Source organism: Prionailurus viverrinus, chromosome B2 (genome assembly GCF_022837055.1).
Source record: "Prionailurus viverrinus isolate Anna chromosome B2, UM_Priviv_1.0, whole genome shotgun sequence".
NCBI classification, from domain to species: Eukaryota; Metazoa; Chordata; class Mammalia; order Carnivora; family Felidae; genus Prionailurus; species Prionailurus viverrinus.
Window position 1 is genome coordinate 140,347,620 of NC_062565.1, and position 22,044 is coordinate 140,369,663.

Genomic DNA, 22,044 nt, shown 5'->3' on the forward strand with positions numbered 1-22,044 from the left:
CGGGGGGAAGGGCAGTGAGAGAGAGGGAGGGAGAGAATCCGATGCAGGCCCTGCAGAGCCTGACGTGGGGCTCGATCCCACAAAACAGGAGATCATGATCTGAGCTGAACTCAAGAGTTGGATGCTGAACCAACTGAGCCACCCAGGCTCCCATTTTGTTTTGTTTAAAAAAAAATGTTTTTTTCATGTTTATTTATTTCTGAGACAGAGAGAGTCAGAGTGCGAGCAGGGGAAGGCAAAGAGAGAGAGGGAGACACAGAATCTGAAGCAGGCTCCAGGCTCTGAGCTGTCAGCACACAGCCTGACCCGGGGGTGAACTCACAAACCATGACCTGAGCCGAAGTCAGTCGCTCAACTGACTGAGCCATCCAGGCGCCTTTTTTTTTTTAAAAAAATTTTTTTAATGTTTACTTATTTCTGAGACAGAGAGAGACAGAGTAGGTTTCCTTTTTGATCGTAGTAATACAGTAAAGAGGGAGTAATCAGTGATGGAAGAGAAAGAAGGTAATAGTTATAAATCATGATTTTAAGATTCTGACAGGTCAATAATTAAATAAAAGTCTCTGAAATTGTATGAAAAACTTCCAGCAAAAGCTCCTTAATTCGGTTTTAAATTCCTTAATTTTGAATAGTTCTGTGAAGATTTCTGGTGTTTTGTTAGCTGCTTCTCATCACTTGTTTTTAAGCATTTAATTTTGAGTTTACATGTACCCAGAATTCTGCTTGCTCAGTTTAACTTTCCTCATAACTTATACATGTCATAGATACTGAATCTGTGTCCATGTGAATATTATTCTGTTGTGATTAGAAGATCAAGTTTTGGGAGCCGGACTTGCTTGGCCTAAGTCCCAGCTCTGCTACTTGGTAGCTGTGTGGTCTTGAAGAAGCTAATTAAAATCTCTGAGCTTCAGTATCCTTTCCTATCGAAAGTTAGTAAGTCGCAAGGATGAAAGGTTCAGCACAGGGAATACAGTCGGTGGTGTAATGCCTTGTGTGCTGACAGATGGCAGCTACTCTTGGGCAAACACAGCACAACGTGCACAGTTGCTGAATCCCTACGCTGTACACCCGAAACTAACTTTGTGTGTCAATGTCAATTAAAAAATACTATTTCATTAGCTTGCTTTGAGGCTTAAATAAGAAAACGTACCTAAAGTGGCATCCATTCCATAGCAGACATTCCATAAGTAAGAGCCGATATTATTATTATCAGTACCATACAGGCAAATTAAAAGCAAAGTGAAAAATATCCATATAATTAAAAATTTACAACTGTAAAACTCAATAAATTGCCTAGTGAGTTAAATGACAGAAATTTCTTCTGAATCACTCAAGTAATCTTTGCTTTCATATAGCTTTCAAAAGGTATGCATTAAATATTTTATGGAACTAGACAGAGGCAGTGGTTGCCCAACAGTGTAAACGGACCACATTTGAGTAAGTCATGCACTACAAAAAAAAAATGTCTCCAGATACTGCCAAATGTCCCTGAATGGGGGGCTGGGGGCAAAATCGTCTCCACAGAGAACCACTATTCTCAAGTGGAACATGGGTAAAGAGAGAGGGAGAGATCTAAGGAATAGAATTCTTACACATGTGTAAATGCAGAGGAAGGCATCTAAAGAACAGAACTAATGTGACTACATTTTATATATATATGTGTTGTGTGTGTGTGTGTGTGGGTGTGTGTGTAATTCTCACATATGTATCTAATTCTCTCAGGGGAATTCTGATATTAAAAAGTTGTCTACAAAAAAACAAGTATGAAGCTGAATAAAATGTATGAAACGACACTTTGCATAAACTAAACAACAGCATTACGGGACTATGAGCACAGACACGGGAGAAAGAAGGTGAGAGGTGAGCCTTACAACTGAGCAGCTAACAGCCTGGAAGCCATACTCAGGCAGCAGCACAAGCAGGAGTAGAAACAGAGCCCAGTGGTCTGCCTGACGAGAGGAGACAGACGCCAGGCTCTGGGAGGCCAAGGCAGCCAGAACTTGTGAGGCACACTACTGGATATGTAAACACACACACACACACACACACACACACACACACACACACACACACACAGAGAGAGACAGAGACAGACAGGGGGCATGGGAGACAGGAAAGGGGAGGGTGCTCCTGAGATATGCAAAGGGATCCCTTCAAGTCTCTGACAGAGCATCGATCTAGAAGTGCATGAGGTTGGGAGGCTGGAGAAAGTAGCATCAGAAAGTGGGACAAATGGAGGTCACACAGGGCTAGAGATAGTCTGTACACCCAACAGCCAAGTAAAGAGCTCTTGAAATACACGGGGTACTGGGTAGATTCCTCAGAAAGGTTGGGACTTAATAGTGTGACTTTAATTAGCCTCAGATTAAAGGCTGCTATAGACTTGTCATAAGCAAGCTTAAAAGCAAGCCCTAAACCAATATGCACGTGACTCATCTTTGTGCCAGAACAAAACCCACCACTCAGGCCAATACAACAAAATCCAGCCCTCCACAAGATTAAACAAAACCAAACCTCACAATATCTAGCATCTGGCCAAAAATTACCAGGCTTGTGGGGCGACTGGGTGGCTCAGTCGGTTAAGCATCCGACTTCAGCTCACGTCATGATCTCATGGGTTCGAGAGTTTGAGATCTACATCAGGCTCAGTGCTGACAGCTCAGAGCCTAAAGCCTGCTTTGAAATCTGCATGTCCCTCTCTCTCTCTCTGCTCCTCTTCTGCTTGTGTGCTCTCTCAAAATTAAATAAATATTAAAAATAATAAAAATTACCAGGCTTGCAAAGAAGCAGAAAAGTAGGACCCATAGAAAGAGGGAGGGGGAAAAAAGCAAATGGTAAAATGATACAGAAATGACAGAGGTAGTGAAATTAATAAGCAAAGGTCTTACAACAGCTATTATAAATATTATACATATGTAAAGATGCCAAGGAAAGCATGAACATAATGAAGTAAGGGAAAATACAAGACCCAAATGGAACTTCTAGAAGTAAAACTACAATATCCAAAATGAAAACTGACCAAAATTAACAACAGAGTAGCCACTGCACAACAGAGTAGGGAATCTGAAGATACAGTAACTGGAAACTTTTTTTTTTTTTATATTGTTGGTGTTTCGAAGTATATGTGTTTGTGACAGTTACAACGTATCAAGAGTTCTACAGAAGCTGTTCTGCAAAATATTACATACTATACAAACTATTCAAGTCAGACAGCACCATTTTTTCAGTGTCTTTTCCACTGAGAAGAATCCTATTCAGCACACTTCTGAGGTGGTGCATACAGAGCAAGCTTTGTTTTTGTTCTTTATTTTCTTCTACAATAGCTTCCTATTTCTCTTTCATTTCTGTCGATTCTAGGTGAGGCAGCTCTATTTCTGGATTTTCTAGGGGCAGCAGCTCCTAAGTGATGCTTTAAAAACGCACAGCACGGGGCGCCTGGGTGGCTCGGTCGGTTAAGCATCCGACTTCGGCCGGCTCAGGTCATGATCTCACGGTCCGTGAGTTCGAGCCCCGCGTCGGACTCTGTGCTGACAGCTCAGAGCCTGGAGCCTGTTTCAGATTCTGTGTCTCCCTCGCTCTCTGCCCCTCCCCTGTTCATGCTCTGTCTCTGTCTCAAAAATAAATAAACGTTAAAAAAAATGTATTAAAAATGCACAGCACTATTAGGTTTCTCCGGTTCTTCATAGAAGGCTGCCAATACCCCGGTCAGTGTGTCCACACCCCCGACTTCTCCAGGCACCTTTAGGACTGCTCGTGCTTTGAGACGGTGCCTTTGTTAAGGTGCCACAGGGACAGTGACAGCAGGGTGGCCGGTGGGCTCTAGGAACTGGAATTTTTATGTGTGAATTATTTTTTTTTATTACGTACAGTGAATTATTAAATTGCTTCAATATCCAAGCATTCACTAAATAATCTTTTTTTCTTTTTTCCTTTGCTGACACAGGATACAATCGTTATCAAATATGAAGTTGTCTGATTCTGGCTTTTTTTTTTTTTTTTTAATTTTCTTAATGTTCGTTTACCTTTGAGAGAGAGACAGACACAGAACTGGAAGCAGGCTCCAGGCTCTGAGCTATCAGCACAGAGCCCAACGCGGGGCTTGAACCCACGGACAGCGAGATCGTGACCTGAGCCAAAGTCAGACATTCAACCGACTGAGCCAGCCAGGCGCCCCTGATTCTGCGCCTTCTAATGTAGCCATCACTCCGTCTCATAATGAGTCGCAGTGCTTCAGTTCTTGGAGTTTACAACACATTTTAACATGTGATAGGCCAGGCTTCTCTCATCACTCCTCTTTCTTTCGAAATTTCTTTTCCATTCTCGCAGGTCCACCCAAGATGATCCCGGGGACTTCACTCACTACATTTCAAGATGTTACTGAAAAAACATAATTTGGAAAAATGAAGCAGCTTTATAATACTCATTTTTTTTTTCTTCCAGGGTTCTATTTCTCCTGATGTAGCTCAGTGATCTTCTGAGACTCTCAGTAAAGTTCTGTGATTTTTTTTATACAGGCCCCTCTTTTTTCCTTCGGTTTCCAGAATAAATAATTATATATTTCCAATAACATTTTTACTTGTCTTTCTAACAGTGATATATTTTGTTTGCTTCAATCCTTCCTGTATTTGATTTTCTATTTATCACTAATTCAACCCCACACTCTCCCCAACTTACCTATTCTTTCAGTATATGCAAACATGATAGGTGTCTTATCAAATTCTTTGTGCTACTCTGAGGTGAACTGAATGTTCTTCTGAGGATTCCACGCTCTGTCTTCTATAACACTGGGCCTTCTGTGTCCTAAATTCATACAATCGTTCTTCTTGGGGTCTCTCATCAGACCAGTGCGATAGAGGCTTTGTCATTATGTCAGAGGTGTTGGTAGAGGTCAGTGAAGAAGTGCTAAGTTCACTGGGGTCATGTATGAAAAACAGGAAAAGTGGCTTCTATTTTCACCCCACACAAAAATCAATCCCAAGTGGATTACAGATATAAATGTGAAAAGTAAAACAATAAAAGATTCTAGAAGATAACACAGAAGAATATCCTCATGATATCAAGATATAAAGAGTTCTTCAATAAGACACAAAAGCACTAACCATAAATTTACAATTAAAAGCATCTGGTCTTTAAAGGATACCGTAAAGACCATAACATGCCTAAGAGGAGAAGAAGAAATTCGTGACACACTTAATAAAAGACTAGTACGAAGACCATGTTTGAACTCCTCCAAATATAGGAGAATAAGACCAAGCAATCCAACAGAAAAATAAGCAAAGGGCAAGTACTTCACAAAAAAGACGCTATCTCAAAGGTCCATAAACATGCAAAATGGTGCTTAGTTTTTTAAAAAAAAGTTCATTCTGAGAGAGAGAGAGAGAGAGAGAGAGAGAGACAGAGAGAGAGAGAGAGAGGCAGGGAGAGAGGGAGAGAGGGAGAGAGAGAGAGAGAGAGGGAGAGAGAAAGAGAGGGAGAGAGAGAGAGAGAGGAAGAGAAAGAGAGAGAGAGAGAGAGACAACGCATGTGCAAAAGTGAGGGAGGGACAGCAGGAGAGGGAGAGAGAGAGAAACCCAAGCAGGCTCTGCACTGAGCACACGGCTTGGCTTGATCTTGACCATGAGATCATGACCTGAGCCAGTATCAAGAGTTGGACGCTTAACCGACTGTGACACTCAGGTGACCCCGGCGCTCAATTTGATTAAAAACTTAGCAAAAGACAAAATAAAACCACAAAACACACCATTCAGCCCTGATTAACAGAAAGTACAAGTCTGGCAATATCAAGTACTGGCAAGGATATGAAGCAAAATGAACTCACACACACTGCTGGTGGGAATATAAACAGGCACGATGACTTCAGAAAGCAAATTAGCATTATTTAGCCAAAGTGAAGATTGGGGGAACTTAAGATTCAGCATGGCCACTTCTGGATATATTCTCTAGGGAAAGCCTGCTTACGTGCTCCGGCTGACATAAATAGAAGAATCTCCATGACAGCTTTGTTCGTAAAAACACTGGAACAGGATTCCAAAAGAGGAGAATGGGCAGATAAATTATGACTTAGTCAAAGAGTGGGTAGTGTATAACTACGCAAATAAACTACAGCTATGAGCAGCATAAGTGAATGAGGAGAAAAGAAGTACATAGTGCATGAATCCATTTGCGTAAGTTCAAAAATGGAGAAAACTAAAGTATATTAATTATACAGATAAGAATCTATGTGACACACTAAACAGGGAATAGTAAGTTCCAAATTCATGGTACTGATTACTTTGGTGGCAGGTGGAAAACCAGAGACACAATCAGAATGAGGCATACAAGAGGGTGTCAACGATGTTGGGAGTTTAACTATTGAGTTGAGTGGGGGGGATTCAGGTGTTCTTTTTATTAGGCCATACAAATCCATCACATACTCTTCTGTATTTGTAAGTCATAATAAAAAATTAAAAAAAAAACCAAAACCCTTGTAGTCTGCAGATCCCCTCATTAAACCCCTGCAGCACAAAACCTTCCCTTGCTTATTACCCCGTAGGATTATTTTCTAGGGAGTGACCTGGGAACACTCCCGCCATGGGAATGCAGGCATAGCAGGCCCAGCGGAAGTAGGGGATTAAGTGAAAGTCTATGTACTGCATAATCAGACACCAACCCCCTTCCCTTTCTCCAAACCGACTGATTACCGCATTCTTCACCATCTCATGAAGTTCAATGTATCAACTTTAACCGATCACAGGCCAATCCCTATGTATTATTGTATCAGCAGCAGCCCACAGATCACGTCTCTCACTGTTCTATGGCCCTACTGTGTCCCTCTAGGTATGACACGGCCTTCCTGGCTGGCAGCACAGCACTCGTGTTCTCCACGGAGAGCTCACAGCAGTCACACCCGTCATCATCATGACATGCTTAACTTTTGGTTGAGCTGGTGTTGGTGTGTATGTGTAATGGAGCATTAACTTAGAAAACACAGTCTGTCACAAAAATGCAGTATTACTTTGTTTTGGAATTCAAAGAGCCAAAACAAAACAAAACAAAACAAAACAAAAAAACCACGGTCAGAACTTACCTCTGCCACTTCCTTTTGAAAAGTCAATGTCATCTGGGTTCTGCCATAAACAAAAGGTCCATCTTTACAAGAAACATTTTCAAGCCACTTGATAATCAGTGGAGTTGATACGCTAAAAGGCAGATTTCCAATAATATGTACATTTGGAGGATCTGGTTAGCAGGAGGAAAAAACAACTTGTAACGATTTCATCAAAGTATTCTGAATGCTATTTTGGTTAAGAATAAAAGTCAAACTGGGTACGAACAGCGTCAAACAAAAATACATGAAACGACACGGCTACCTATTTTTCAGTCCATTTATTCTTCAAAAGCAATGGTTCCTCATCGTCAGCTTTGAATTATTAAGAAAAACATTCTACCTTAATTAGTGTTCAAAGTCCTCAGGTTTCCCCGCTTAGGAAAACTATGAAAAGAGACCAGATTTGAGGGAAAAGGTAATTTGATCCGGACGTGAGGAGGTCAAAGTGCCTATGGGGCACCCAGGTGAAGCTGTCAGAGGATCAGATGCCCAGGAAGGGGGTACAGGCTGCACAGACAGATGGAAGTGTCTGCAGCACACACGTGGTAAGTGTAACCACAGGAGCAGAGCAATTCCGGCCAATCTGGAGCACAAGAGCAGGTGCTCAAGAAGAAAGATCTCAGGAACAACATCTAAGAGGTAGCTGGAAAAAGAACCACCTGCAAGGAACAGCTAGAGAAAGTCATACAATGTAAAAGGGAAAACGGGAGGACCTGGTGTCAGGAAAGACACGAGCAGAGAAAACATCAGGAAGAGCAGGTAACACTCAAATGAATGCCTGAGAACTCCGTCAGATAAGGTTTGAGAGAGGAAATCAGGAGGTCACTCGACTCCGGTGTGACAGGGGCCGGACCGGAGACCTGAAGGCAGTGTGTTCAGAGGAGAGCCGGAAGGCAGGCAGTGGCCACCTCTCAGAAGGAGCCCTGCGGTGCTGCGGCCACACACGCGGAAGCGGTCACGCCAGTAGTACGTGTTCTCAAGGGCTTTCTAGGCAGGTAACACACTGCATCTATCTCCGGATTCCAAAGAGTTGGCACACAGCGGGGACCCACCCGACTGTCTAAAAAATGAGGACCCTTGGCTGGCCATGGAATGCGAGACGCTGGTAACTGGGTGTGGCTTCGTTTACTGAAACACTTCTTTTTTTCACCTTTTGGAAAAAGGAACACTTCCTAGTTTATCCCATCATTACATGGTGTCATAAAAATAGCAAGCTTATTTGAGGAGAACCCTAAACATTTGAAAAATAGAAGACAAATAAAATTGAAGACAAAGTAATTAGAGTTATCATTTTGGAAAAGAGTTGAAAAGCAGAAAAAATTATAATGCACACTACGTATTCAATTCTGTTTTTATAATATTTAATATAAATGCGTAATGTTTGTAATGTATAATAGCATTAAATATTTGTACTATAAATAATTATAAAAGAAAATAAGAAAACCAACCCCAAATCACTTACCATCTTCCCACCGTCTTTTAAGACTTTCTGGAAAAGCCCTTTCTATCTTATATGTCAACACATCACCATGGACAATTCTCAGTTTTCCAGGTGCTGCATCGGAAAGCATCTAGTTTACAAAAAGATCAATAAAATGAGTTCATACTTTGGAGAAGAGTGAAACACACACTCTCTCTCTCATTCTCTCTCTCTTTCTCTCTCTCTACACACACACACACACACACATATATCCCCTGCACCCAACATAAAACTTGATTCTTCATGGTTTAAAAAACAACCACCACCACCCAGATGCAGTCCCCTGAAGCTTAGGAAGTTTAAGAGCAGGAGCGAGTACATGTATCACTAACATCCCTTCTAAAGGAGATTTATAAGGAAGAGGTGACCTTCTTTCCACATCAGGTATCACCTCAAGAGGCTCAGACACCCTTGGCTCCAAGTTAGGAACTTTTGCCCTGAGCACCCCTTGGTGCTGCTGATTCTCTCTCCTAACCTTCTTCTTGCCTAATTCTGGCCACTGGTAGGAAGGATGAAAGAAACACCATAGAAGCCAGAGAAGAGACCCCGGACCAAGGCACCTACTTCGTAGATTACTCCTGCCTTTGGGTAAATGCCGTGCCTTGCACACGCTTCTTTACGGCATTATGACCTACTATCTCGTAATTGTGCATAGAGAGGTTTCTTCTCCCTGTGATAACATATGCTCCTTAAGGGTAGCACCCGTTTCCCATCTATCTTAATGTCCCCTGCAGCCACAAAGTGCATAGTAGGTGCTTCACATTTTTTGATAAGTGAATAAGCGAACGATCAACTATAAAACGGGAAAACTTCTCCTCCCAGCCTGAGATTTGAGATTCCCAAAATTTGTAAAGTCAAGAAACTTGCGAAAAATTATTTCACTGATAAATCAGGTAGAATTATACAAGTAACACTTCAAAAATACAGCGCTGAAATGCTTAAACTGGTAAGAAGCTAAACATTTCAGTTTGGGAATCATCTAGTCTGGTATATTTAGTCATGGTAGTTTAGCAAAAAAAAACTGTGTATCTCCAATACTATTGTACTTATAGATTATTTTAAATTACCAAATTTGCTAAAACTTAATCTGATGAGTTCCAGACAATAAATCATGGAAAACATAGGAACTCCAACATACTATGAATAAAAAAGGAGGTAACTCTCTTTGGGACAGGCTCTTATTGCATAAAAACTATGCATTTAATGACCGCATTTACCATTAGTGAAGAATATTAGTTGTTTTCTAGAATTCTGCTTCACATAATTAAGACAAAACAAATTTGCATACCAAAAACAAAGAAGAACTAAAAGCTTATGCTTCATGATCGTATATATAGAAAGTAATAAAGTAATTAGTAATTAAGACTAAAACAAAACAAAACCATGTGAACTTAGATCTTATGCTCTGATAACCACATTTGAAATGTTAATTTTTTAACATTTAACTGATACACACTCAGCTGCATACCAGAAAACTGGTGTAACACACGTTAACCTTCCTTTCCTAGGTTTAAAGTTGTTTTGCTAGCCTATTTCTTTAGGATTGCCCTTCAGACTTAAGTCTCAGCCAATGACAAAGCAAATCCTCCCAAGACTACTCTGTAGCTCGATCTTCCCCTTTCAGACTCCCCACTGAGGAAGAAATGAATACTGGTGACCATAGCTTTCTGTGAAAGCCTTGAAGCAATTATGGGGGGGAAAAACGCCATACAAACTGAAACGATAGTATGAATGATTACAGACAGTAGCCACTTAAACACCTAATGATATTCAGCAATGACACACATTTTCTTACCAACCACTAATAGCGAATGATGTTTTCATGACCATGACAGTATTTGGGGGATGGCGGAGAGGTGGGAAAGATCACCAGTACAGCCAGAAGAGCACCCCTGTTTTACACTTTAAAACCCTGACGGTGTTAGCTCGTAATGTGCTCAAAGCACAGCTGACTACAAATGCAGGCACCCGATTATAGTCAAATGAGTATTTTTACAGACACTCGTAAGTTGTTCCATCATTTTTATTTTAGTTTTTAATGCCATATCCTTCCAAAATGAGATTTAAGTCAGTTTAGAGTAAAAGGCATTCATTAGATAAGGCTGTAAAAGAAGAAACAGAAAACCAAACAATGAAAGAAGCAGGTATGTAAATCCTACAGGTGTTAGCTCTGACAATTTATACACTGAATTATAGAATTTTTACTCTCTACTGGAAATAATTATACTAAGTCTCCAGGAGAGAAAATGTTTGTTTTTTTTCTTCCTAGCATTAAGTTTTGTGAGGGGTATATGGAACAAAATAATAGAGAATGCCTTTAACAAAAATGAGGAAACAAATGCAGGAGTATTCTTCATATGGTCACTTAAAAAATCTCTCGAAGTCAAGGTTTTAGAGATAGCTTTTCTGCAGGGGGCAAGCACCTAAGGTCCACCTAGGTAATTTGTTGGTGATCTTATTTGATGAGGAAATTTTTTTTTAAGTTTATTTATATTTACTTTGAGAGAGACAGAGAGAGAGCACACATTCAGGGGAGGGGCAGAAAGAGTGGGACAGAGGATCCAAAGTGGGCTCGGTCCCGACAGAAGAGACACTGATGCGGGGCTCGAACTCAAGAACCAGAAGATTATGACCTGAGCTGAAGTCGGATGCTTAACCAACTGAGCCACCTAGGTGCCCCTGATGAGGAAATAATTTATGTGACTTTTGGAACTTATGCACAACTAGAGATTCCTTGAGAACAAAGAACTATATTGAATGAATGGCCATTTGGTATGTTTTATGCCACCTCTCATGGTGGGTGAGGGACTCCTGGCAGCCAGCACTGTAGAGTGAGCTAAAGCATTAATTACACAGCCTGGTGATATTACCTTCTTCCTGACCTGTTACATAGTAGGAACCCAAACACTGTTGAAATAAGTGCTAGGCAAACTGTTAGGAAAACTATATGAGAATGAAGGAATCTATAATACAGAATGATAGGTGAAAAACAATTTTTATTCCTCTGTAGAACACACAGAAAAGACTAATGCTATTATTCAAAAGGAATTTAAGATAATGTTATAATAGACATTTTTTTTTTTTAAGGAAGAAGATGACAGCATGACTTCAAAAAGTCTCGTTTTATTTTTTAAACAGGACCAAAACATGCATGGCAGAAACTCATGTACTCAGTCTCATCAAGATTTAGAGATTTAATAAACTTTATATTCAAACAGTGCTTACTCCTTTCAGCGTTAACATTTCTTAAAGAGAAACTTCTCCAGTAGCCTATCTTTTTCTTGTCTGATTGCTATGGCTAAGATTTCCAGCATTATGTTGAATAAAAATGGAGACAATGGACATCCTTGTCTTGTTCCAGATCTCAGAGGAAAAGCTGTGGGTTTTTCACAATTTAGTACATCATTGGCTATGGATTTTTCATAATATGGCCTTTATGATGTTGAGATATGTTCCCTCTAAATCTACTGTGTTGAGTTTTTATCATGAATGGACATTGTACTTTGTCAAATGCTTTTTCTGCATCTATTGAAATGATCATATGGTTTTTATTCTTTCTATTAATGTGATGTATCACATTGATTGATTTATAAATATTGGACTACTCTTGCATTCCTAGAATAAATCCCACTTGATCATGGTGAATGATTTTCTGATGAATAATAATGAAGTAGCAGAAAGAAAAGTTAAGGAAACAATCCCATTTACAACTGTACCAAAAATAACAAAATTCCTAGGAATAAACTTAACCAAAGAAACAAAAGACCCATACTCCAAAAACTATGTAACCCCGATGAAAAACATTAAAGATGACACAAATGGAAAGATATTCCATACTCCTGCATTGGAAGAGACAACATGGTTAAAATGTTCACACTACTTAAAGCAACCTACAGATTCAACGCACCCCTATCAAAATATGAACATTTTCACAGAACTAGTACATATTACCCTAAAATTTGTATGGAACCAAAAAGACCCCAAATAGCCAAAGCAATCTTGAAAAAGAACAAACCTGGAGGTATCACAACCACAGATATCAAGATATACTAAAAAGCTACAGTAACCAAAACAGTACAGTACTGGCAAAAAAAACAAAAAACAAAAAACAAGACACATGGATCAATGGGGCAGAACTGAGAGCCCAGAAATGAAACCAAGTTTGAAAGGTCAATTAACCTTTGACAAAGGGGCAGGGATACAGTGGGAAAAAAACATGGTCTCCTCAACAAATGTGCTGGGAAAACTGGACAGCTACATGCAAAAGAATAAAACTTGACCACTTTTTTACACCATACACAAAAATAAAATGGATTAAAGACCTAAATGTGAGACCTGAAATCACAAAACTACTAGAAGAAAACACAGGCAGTAATTCTTTTGACATTGGCCATTTAAAAAAAAAAAAAAAAAAAAAATTCCAGATACATCTCCTCAGGCAAGGGAAGCCAAAGCAAAATTAAACTACTGGGACTAACCAAAATAAAAAGTTTTCTCACAGTGAAAGAAACCATCAACAAAACACAAAGGCAACCTACTGAATGGGAGAAGATATTTGCAAATGATAGATCTGATATGGGGTTAATATCCAAAATATATAAAGAACTTCTACAACTCAACACACAAAAAACAATTCTATTGAAAAATTGGAAAAATGTCTTTTTCCACAGACAAGATACAGATGGCCAACAGACACATAAAAAGATGCTCAACATCACTAATCAGAGAAATGCAAATCAAAACCACAATGAGATATCACTTTATACCCATCAGAATGGCTAAAATAAAAACCACAAGAAATAACAAATGATGGCATGGTGGAGAAAAAGGAAATCCTTGTTCACTGTTGGTGGGAATGCAAATTGGCACGGCCACTGTGGAAAACAGTATGGAGGTTTCTCAAAAACTTAAAAATACAATTTCTATATGATGCAGTAATTCCACTACTGGGTATTCACCCCCCAAAAACTAAAACAGTATTTTGAAAAGACATATGCACCCCTATGTTTTCTGCAGCATTATTTACGATAGCCAAGATATGAAAGCAACCCGTGTCCATGGACAGATGAATGGATAAAGAAGATGTGGTGTATATATATACGACTGAGTATTATTGAGGCATCAAAAAGAATGAAATCTTGCCATCCGCAGCAACACAGATGGACCCAGACGATAGAGTGTTAAGTAAAATAAGTCAAAGAAAAACAAATACCGTATGATTTCCCTCGTTTCTGGAATTTAAGAAACAAAACAAATAGAAAAGAGGCAAACAGAAAAATTCTTGAATACAGAGAAATAACTAGCGGTTCCAGAGGGGAGTTGGGTAGGGGAATGGGTGAAACAGACAAGGAGGATTAAGAGTAAACTTATCTTGAGGAGCGTGGTAACATAACGAACTGTTGATCATTGTACTGTACACTTGAAACTAGCACAACACTGTGTTAATTATACTTCAATAAAAAAAAATTTGTGAAAAATAAACAGAAAAAGTTACAGAGGGAAATCTTGCTATACAATATCACAAAATTCTCTTCCTTAAGCCAAGAACAATGAACCCAATTTCACCCTTTTCTTGACTAGGGGTCATTGCTGCCTGTAGAGTAATGGCGTCAGTGGTTATGATCCCTTACTACTGCGCTTTTTTTCAGTTTTGTGTTTGCTTTTTATAGCTTTTCTGCCACAGTGATAACTGTCACTTCTTGCTCTTGTCAGTGGGTCTGCTTCTAGCACTGATCTACTTCTAGTGTGTAGTGGACTAGGAAGTCACTTTGGTTGTAAGCCACCTTTTACTTATTTGTTGAGTTTTGATTAACTATGGCTGTAGCCATATCTTAAAGATAAATTACATGTGTGAAGTATGTAATCATGCCACGACAGAAAGTCAGGCCATCTTCCCTTTTGTAAAATTTGCTAGAGATGAAAGAATTTAAAATTTTACGGTCTCTGATGAAAAACAGCTCTTTTTGCCAGGATGACTAAACTACAGATCCCTTTATAAGATGGCAGAGAAGGGGAATAATTATAATAGCAACCACTTACTGGCTACTGGCAATATGCTAGGCTCTATATGCCCATCTCTTTACATAAATTTCTTACCATCCTTGTAATGATCACAAACAATAACTATTATCCTCATGCTGCAGATGAGAAAGCTGAAGCTAAAACAGGTTCGCAACAGCAAGCTCAAGATCAAAAGCTACTAAGTGCCTTATCTGAGATCTGACATCAGCCAATTTGTTTCTCAATTCTGTGAACTTTCCATCCTACCTATCAGGTAGAAACAATCACTGTTTACCTATTATAAAACCCAGAGGCAATACTAACAATAATCATGACTTCCTATCTCCAAAGTTCCACAAAATAAACACACAATGATTAAGAAGAATCCTAGAGCTTCTTACTCTGGCTAAGATGGAGAACAGAAGACCAGATAGTCTCTTCTGGCTTAAACAGATAAAAAATAGACGAAACTACAGTTTTGAGACACTGGACAGCAGGAAAGCAGGAAATCCTGCAGATCCAAGAATCTCAAGGACTCTCACACAAAAGAAACACGAAGAAAAGGACACTAAGGTGCACCATGATGAAACTGTTCAAAACCAGTGAGAAATCTTAAAAGCAACCATGGAAAAAAGGCAGAGGAGCAAAGATAAGAATGACAACAGATTTCTGGTCAGAAACAATGCAAGTGAGAAGACCGTGGAGCCACGTTTTTAGAGTACTAAAAGAAAACAATTGCCAGTATGTTTTTCAACAACAAAGGCAAAATAAAATACTTCTTCAGACATACAAACACTGAAAGTTCCACAAAACTTACAAAAAATGCTGAAGAAAGTCTTTCAGGTAGACAGATAATAATACTAAGTGGACATACGGATGAGGAGCACTGAAAACAGTAACCATATGGGTAAATATGTAACAATTCTTCTTATTATAGTTGACCCTTTAACAACAGGGTCTGAACTGCACTGGTCCATGTATATGCGGGTTTCTTACAGTACTATAAATGTATTTTCTCTTATGATTTTCTTAATATGATTAGGATAATAGGAATATGATATGATTTTCTTCTCTCTAGATTATTTTACTGTAATAAACAGCACATAACACATGTAACATACAAAGAATGTGTTAAGTGATCGTTTATGTTATTGGTAAGGCTTCTGGTTAATAGTAGGCTTTAGTTAAATTTCTGGAGAGTACAAAGTAATACGTGGATTTTCAACTGTGCAGAGGTCAGTGCCCCTAACCCCCACATTGTACAGAAGTCTACTGTATTGAAACCTCTTTAATATAGCATTGACTGTTAGAACAAAAATAACATTGTACTGTGACGTTTACAGCACGGAGAAGCAAAACACAGGACGCCAAAAGTACAAAGGCCTGACAGGGAGAAACACATTATTCTAAGATTTGTATGCTACACATGAAGTGGTATTTTATTACTTGAAGGTGAACTGGGATATGTTAAAGATGTATACTATATACCTTCAATAAACTACTAAAAATAACAAAACAAAGAGTTATAGATAAAAATTGCAGTAGGCCCAATACTGGCCCCACAAAATGCCCACATCCTAATCCCTGTGACTATGTTACTTTATATGGTAAAAGGACTTTGCAGATGTGATTACAGATCTCAGAATGGGGATATTATCCTAGATCATCTGGGTGGACCCAAAATAATCAATCACAAAAGCCTTTAAAAGAGTGAGTCAGAAGGATCAAAGTCAATGATAGATGTGGAAGTGAGAGGTCCATGAGCTAATGAATGCAGGTGGCCTCCAGAAGCTGGAAAAGGCAAAAAAACAATTCTTCCCTGAAGCCTCCAGAAAAGGAACACGGCCCTACTGACCTTCATTTCAGACTTCTTATCCCCAGAACTGTAACAGAGTAAGTGTGTGTCATTTTAAGCTGTTGTGTTTGTGGGAATTTGTTACAGCAACAATAGAAAACTAGTACACAAACAGATGTGGTCAGATTGGTGAGAAAAAAAGCAAGACCCAATTATATGCTGTCGATAAGAAATCGACTTTAAATATGAAGACATACAGGAAAGGACGAAACTGACATTAATCAAAAGAAAGCTGGCATGGTTATGTTATTATCAAAGTAGATTTTAGAGGAAAGAATATCACCAAGGATCATGATGATCATTTCATAATGATAAAGGAGCCAATGTGTCATGAAGACCTAACAATCCTAAATGTTTAGGCACCTAATAACAGTGTTTCAAAATAGATGAGAGCAAAACGGAGAGAACTGCAAGGACAGACCAACAAATCTGCACTTAAGAGATTTCTTTTTTTTTTTTAATTTTTTTTTTTCAACGTTTATTTATTTTTGGGACAGAGAGAGACAGAGCATGAACGGGGGAGGGGCAGAGAGAGAGGGAGACACAGAATCGGAAACAGGCTCCAGGCTCTGAGCCATCAGCCCAGAGCCCGACGTGGGGCTCGAACTCACGGACCGCGAGATCGTGACCTGGCTGAAGTCGGACGCTTAACCGACTGCGCCACCCAGGCGCCCCAAGCACTTAAGAGATTTCAATACCCCTCTCTTAACAACAGAACAAGTAGGAAATTGCTAAGAATACAAAAGGCTTGAGTAACTCCAACTTGACCTTACTGAAATTTCCATAGCATCCAATAGAAGAATGTATGTCCTTTACAGCAGAAGGAACATTTACCAAAGATCATGTGTTACACCATTAAACAAGTATAAATTAATTTAAAATGATTTTAAGTCATGCAAAGTAAGTTTTCTTATCACAATGGAATTAAGTTAAAAATCAGTAACAGAAAGAGATCTGAAAAACAAGCTAAATGATACATTTCTAAATACTCTAAGAAGTCAAATTAAGAAATTAAAAGGGAAACTGGAATTGAAGGTTTATCTGGAAATTCTCAACTTCTTTTAGAAATCTTTCTTTAGGTATAAAATCTCTAAAAAAAATTTTTTTTAAGTAAATCAGTATTTTGAATAAATGAAAATGAAAACACAACACCTCAAAATTTGTAGGATTCTACTCAGGTTGTATTGAGAGGAAAATTATAGCACTTAACATCTATAAGAAAATAAGAAAGGCTTCAAAGAGAAAACCTCAGCTTCCACCTTAAAAAAATATAAAAAGAACAAATTAAACCTCAAGGAAACAGAAGGAAGAACATAAAGATTTCAGAGCAGAAATCAGTGAAATAGAAAACAGAACACAAGACAGAAAAATCATATCAAAAGCTTTTTTGTTGTTGTTGTTTTTTCAGAAGATCAATAAAGTTGACCAATATGTAGGGAGACAAAATACCAATATCCGGAATGAGAGAGACTTTATCACCACAGATTCAATGGATGGTTGGCTTACCATTAGAAAAAAAAAAAAAAAGATCAATATAATTCACATATATATTAACAAACAAAAAACAAAAAAAGCCATATGATTATCTCAATAAACTCAGAAAAAGTATTTTTGCAAATACATTATTTAAAAAATATATATATTAAAAAAACAAACAAACACCACAACCTCTCAGGTAGCTAGAACAGAAAGGACCTTCCTCAGGCTGAAAAAGGAGATCTAGGAAAACCCTACAACTGACATCATACTTGCTGGTGGAAGTCTGAATGCTTTCCCTCAGATCAGGAATGGGCAAGGATGTTTAACTGTACTGGAGATTCTAGCCAAGAGAAAAAGAAACAGAAGCAAACAGACTGAAGTGGAGGAGGTAAAATGGTTTTTATTATAGGTGAAATGATAATACATGCAGAAAATCCTAAGAAATCTACAAAATAGCCACTAATAAGTGAGCACAGCAAGGCTGGAGGATACAAAGTCCACTCCCAAAACAAATGATATTTCTACATAGTAGCAACAAACAAATGGAAATTGAAATTAAAAACCAATACCAAGTATAATAGCATCAAAAAACAGGACATAGTTAGGGATAAATTTGACAAAAGATGTGTAAGACTTGAATACGCAGAACTGTAAAACACTGCTGGCAGAAATTAAAGAAGATCTAAATAAATGGGGAAATATACCATGTTTAAAGATTAGAAGCCTGATCATTAAGATGCCAGTTCTCCTAAAAGTGATCTAGAGTTTTAATCAGGCTTAAAAAAAAAAAAAAAAAAAAAAAGGAAATTGATGATTTAATGTTAAAACTATATGGAAATGCAAAGAACATAGAATAGCAAGAACAATTTTGGAAAAGGCAAGGTTGGAAGACTCAAATTACCTGCTCTCGAGTCTTACAATAGAACTACAATAATCAATACAGGTTGGTATCCATGAAAAGAGAGATCTAGAACAAGAGAAAAGAGCTGGAAGTCCAGGAACAGACCAGTGTACATAAGACCAGCTGAGTTTCGACAATATTAACAAGCCAATTCAGTAAGAAAAAGATACAATTTTCAATAAACGACGCAAAAAAATGAACTTCTACTCCCACCTCACACTACATACAAAAGGTAACTCAAAATGTATCATAAGCCTATGTGCAAAATCTAAAACTTTAAGACATCTAAAAGAAAACATGGAAATTCTTAGTTCTTGTTTTGGCCATTATCTTTAACATAAGATGCAAAAAGCATCAAATTCAAAAGGAAAAACGACTGATAAACTTTACTTTATTAAAACTAAATTTTACTCTTTGAAAGACACTGTTAAATGTCTAAGAAAATGAAAAGGTAAGTCACAGCTGAGGAGAAAGCATTACAAAACACGTAGCTGACAAAGAACTTGTATCTAAACTATATAAAGACCTCTTACAATGCAATAATATGAAGACAAAACAAAAAATGCTCAAAATATTTGCACGATTCCCCAAAAAGATATACAGATGGCAAATAAACACACGAAAATATGCCCAAAATTACTGATTAGGAAAATGCAAATAAAAGCTACGTTAAGACACTAAGATACTGTTATACACTCGCTTGGATGGTTACAAATTAAAAAGACTGACCACACCAAGTGTGAGAAGCATGTGAAGCCAAGGGAACTCTCACGCACAGCTGGTGGGAATGACAAATGGTACAGCCACTTTGTAAAACAGTTTGGTAGTTTCACAAGAAGTTCAACATACACCTGCCATAAGGCTCAGACATCCCACCTCTAGCTCTTTACTCAAGAGAAATCAAAGTATGTACTCACACAAAGACTTGCATGTGAATGCTGATGATTGCTTTATATGTAATTGCCAAAAAATAAAAACAACTCCAAGTCCACCAACTGGTGAATGGATTTATAAATTTGGTATATCCATACAGTAGAGTACTAACTAGTCAGCAATAAAAAAAAAACTATTGATAAATACTGCAACATGGATTAATCTCAAAATACTCATGCTCAGTAAAAGACATCAGACCAAAAAAAAAAAAAAAACAAAAAAACCAAAAAACCACATACTGTATGATTTCATTTATATAACATTTTGAAAAATGGAAATTCCCTATATTGACAAAGCAGATCAGTGGTTGCCCTAAGACAGGGAAAGGGAAGAGGGAGGGCTGGATTATAAAGGAAAATGAGGAATCTTGAAGGTGATGAGTGTTCATTTTCTTGATTGTGGTAATGGTTTCATGAGATTATGTATTTGTCAAAACTCAGTAATCTGTACACTTTTAACAACATGTGCAGTTTACTGAACATTAATAACTCAATAAAGCTGTAAAACAAAGTATTTAGTGCAGTAAACCCTCCATATTGTTATTAATATACAAAATCCTTAAAACAAAAAATGAAGAACCCAGATTATTTACTTCAAGGAGAACATGTTATTTGTGACGTTATCTCCAATTCAGAAATGGGGGAAGATTTCAAGTTCTTTGAGGTATTAAAAAAATCTCACTCCCCTCCAAAGCAGAGACAATTGGCTGAGCCACAGAAATGTAACAATAAATAACTAAAAAATAATAAAGACCTCACCCTCCCCCCCCCCCCCAATGCACAATCACAAGAGAATGCTACAATATTAAGAGAAAGAAACCCTGAATGTCCAATGCTGGTTCAAGGAGGTGGGACAAAGCTCCAACATTCCCACAGCACTAGGGATTTACTTTCCAGTGATCCAAAGGAATAACCTTTCTCCTCTACCTCTTTCCAGATTAGCAGTCTCATGATCAATCTTTAATTAATAGAAATGCCCAAGGCACAGGGATAATAATTTAATTGATTACTTATATCGAAAATACATTGCATGGTTAACTAAGTATGAGGCATTCATTTAATCCTCATTACTATCCTACAAGCAAACTGAGGCCTTGAGACATAGTTACCTGCCCAAAGTCACACACCCAGTAAACGGTAGAGCCTGAAGTCAAACCCACACAATCTGATGCTGCAGTCTGTGTTCTTTAAACACAAAGCTATATTATAGTACTTCCACATATCAGACATGTTTTTTACCTTACAACATGCTGACGGTGAAACCTGTATGTTAGTACTGTGTTAGTAACTGTGTTAGTAACATACTACTGTATTTAGTAAGATCCTAAGATGCCTCATATATTAAGATATAAGTTGCCTTATACGTAAGATGCCTTATATAGTGAGATATAAGATGCCTTATAAGATCCTAAGATGATATTATAAGAATTGGATCAAGACACAAATGACATACTTTCAGCTAGAAGACATTTTATAAATTATTACAATTTCTTTAAAAAGTAATTCTATTAGCTCAGAAACCACTAAAATGGAATCCTTTAAATAGATCACACCTTCTGCCTTTATTCATTCTCATGATTAATTTAGTACCTCTAAATGAAAGTGGTTTTACATATTGAAACCTTCTTTACAGGAAAAAGAAATCTATGTGATATTTTAGCACCCAACATTTCTTTTTAAGGCAAATTCTTTTCCTGCATATAAGACACTAAGAATTAATTTTGCTTCTGCTACAGAAACATGTAAGAAGACAAATACACATTTCTTGCAGAGTAATTTACCTTAAAACAAATCTTTGTATTCAGAAAAAAAGGTCACAAAACTTCTTAAATGACCAATGCCACACAATTATTCATTCTCGCGATTCAACGATCTCACCATCGTGAGATGAGCCCTGGGTCCGGCTCTGCGCAGACAATGCAGTGCCTGCTTCAGATTCTCTCTGCCCCTCCCCCGTTCATGGGAACACGCACGCGCGCCCTCTCTCTCAAAATAAATAAAAAATTTTAAAAATGACACATTTAGTTGGCTGATTAGATAGACACATAAAGTCAACCTTTTATTTTCCCATTTAAGATATTATTGAACACCTGCTGTACTCCAGGCACTGTTGCACGTGGTAGAGATACAGCATGGAAGAGAACACACAAAAATCTCTATGCTCTTTGCGGTACATTCCAGGCGGGGGTGGGGGGGAGGTAGACAATAAATAAGAACATACAGAAAATGTATCCGATGATGATCAATCCAACAAGATAAATAAAACAAGGCAGGGGTTAGGAGTGCAGGGGCTGGGGCAGGCATTTGAAA

At 38.1% G+C, this 22,044-nt stretch overlaps 1 protein-coding gene across 2 annotated transcripts in view; it reads right to left on the bottom strand.

Moving 5' to 3' along the window:
• TFB1M (transcription factor B1, mitochondrial) overlaps nucleotides 1–22,044 on the bottom strand; it is a 65,965-nt gene that overhangs the window by 38,451 nt on the left and 5,470 nt on the right. For both annotated transcript variants that reach the window (XM_047859616.1, XM_047859617.1), the window contains exons 3-4: nucleotides 8,550–8,658; nucleotides 7,067–7,218 (exon numbers count right to left, since the gene is read on the bottom strand). In XM_047859616.1, the coding sequence (XP_047715572.1) occupies nucleotides 7,067–7,218; nucleotides 8,550–8,658 (261 nt within the window). The remainder of the gene's footprint in view (nucleotides 1–7,066; nucleotides 7,219–8,549; nucleotides 8,659–22,044) is intronic.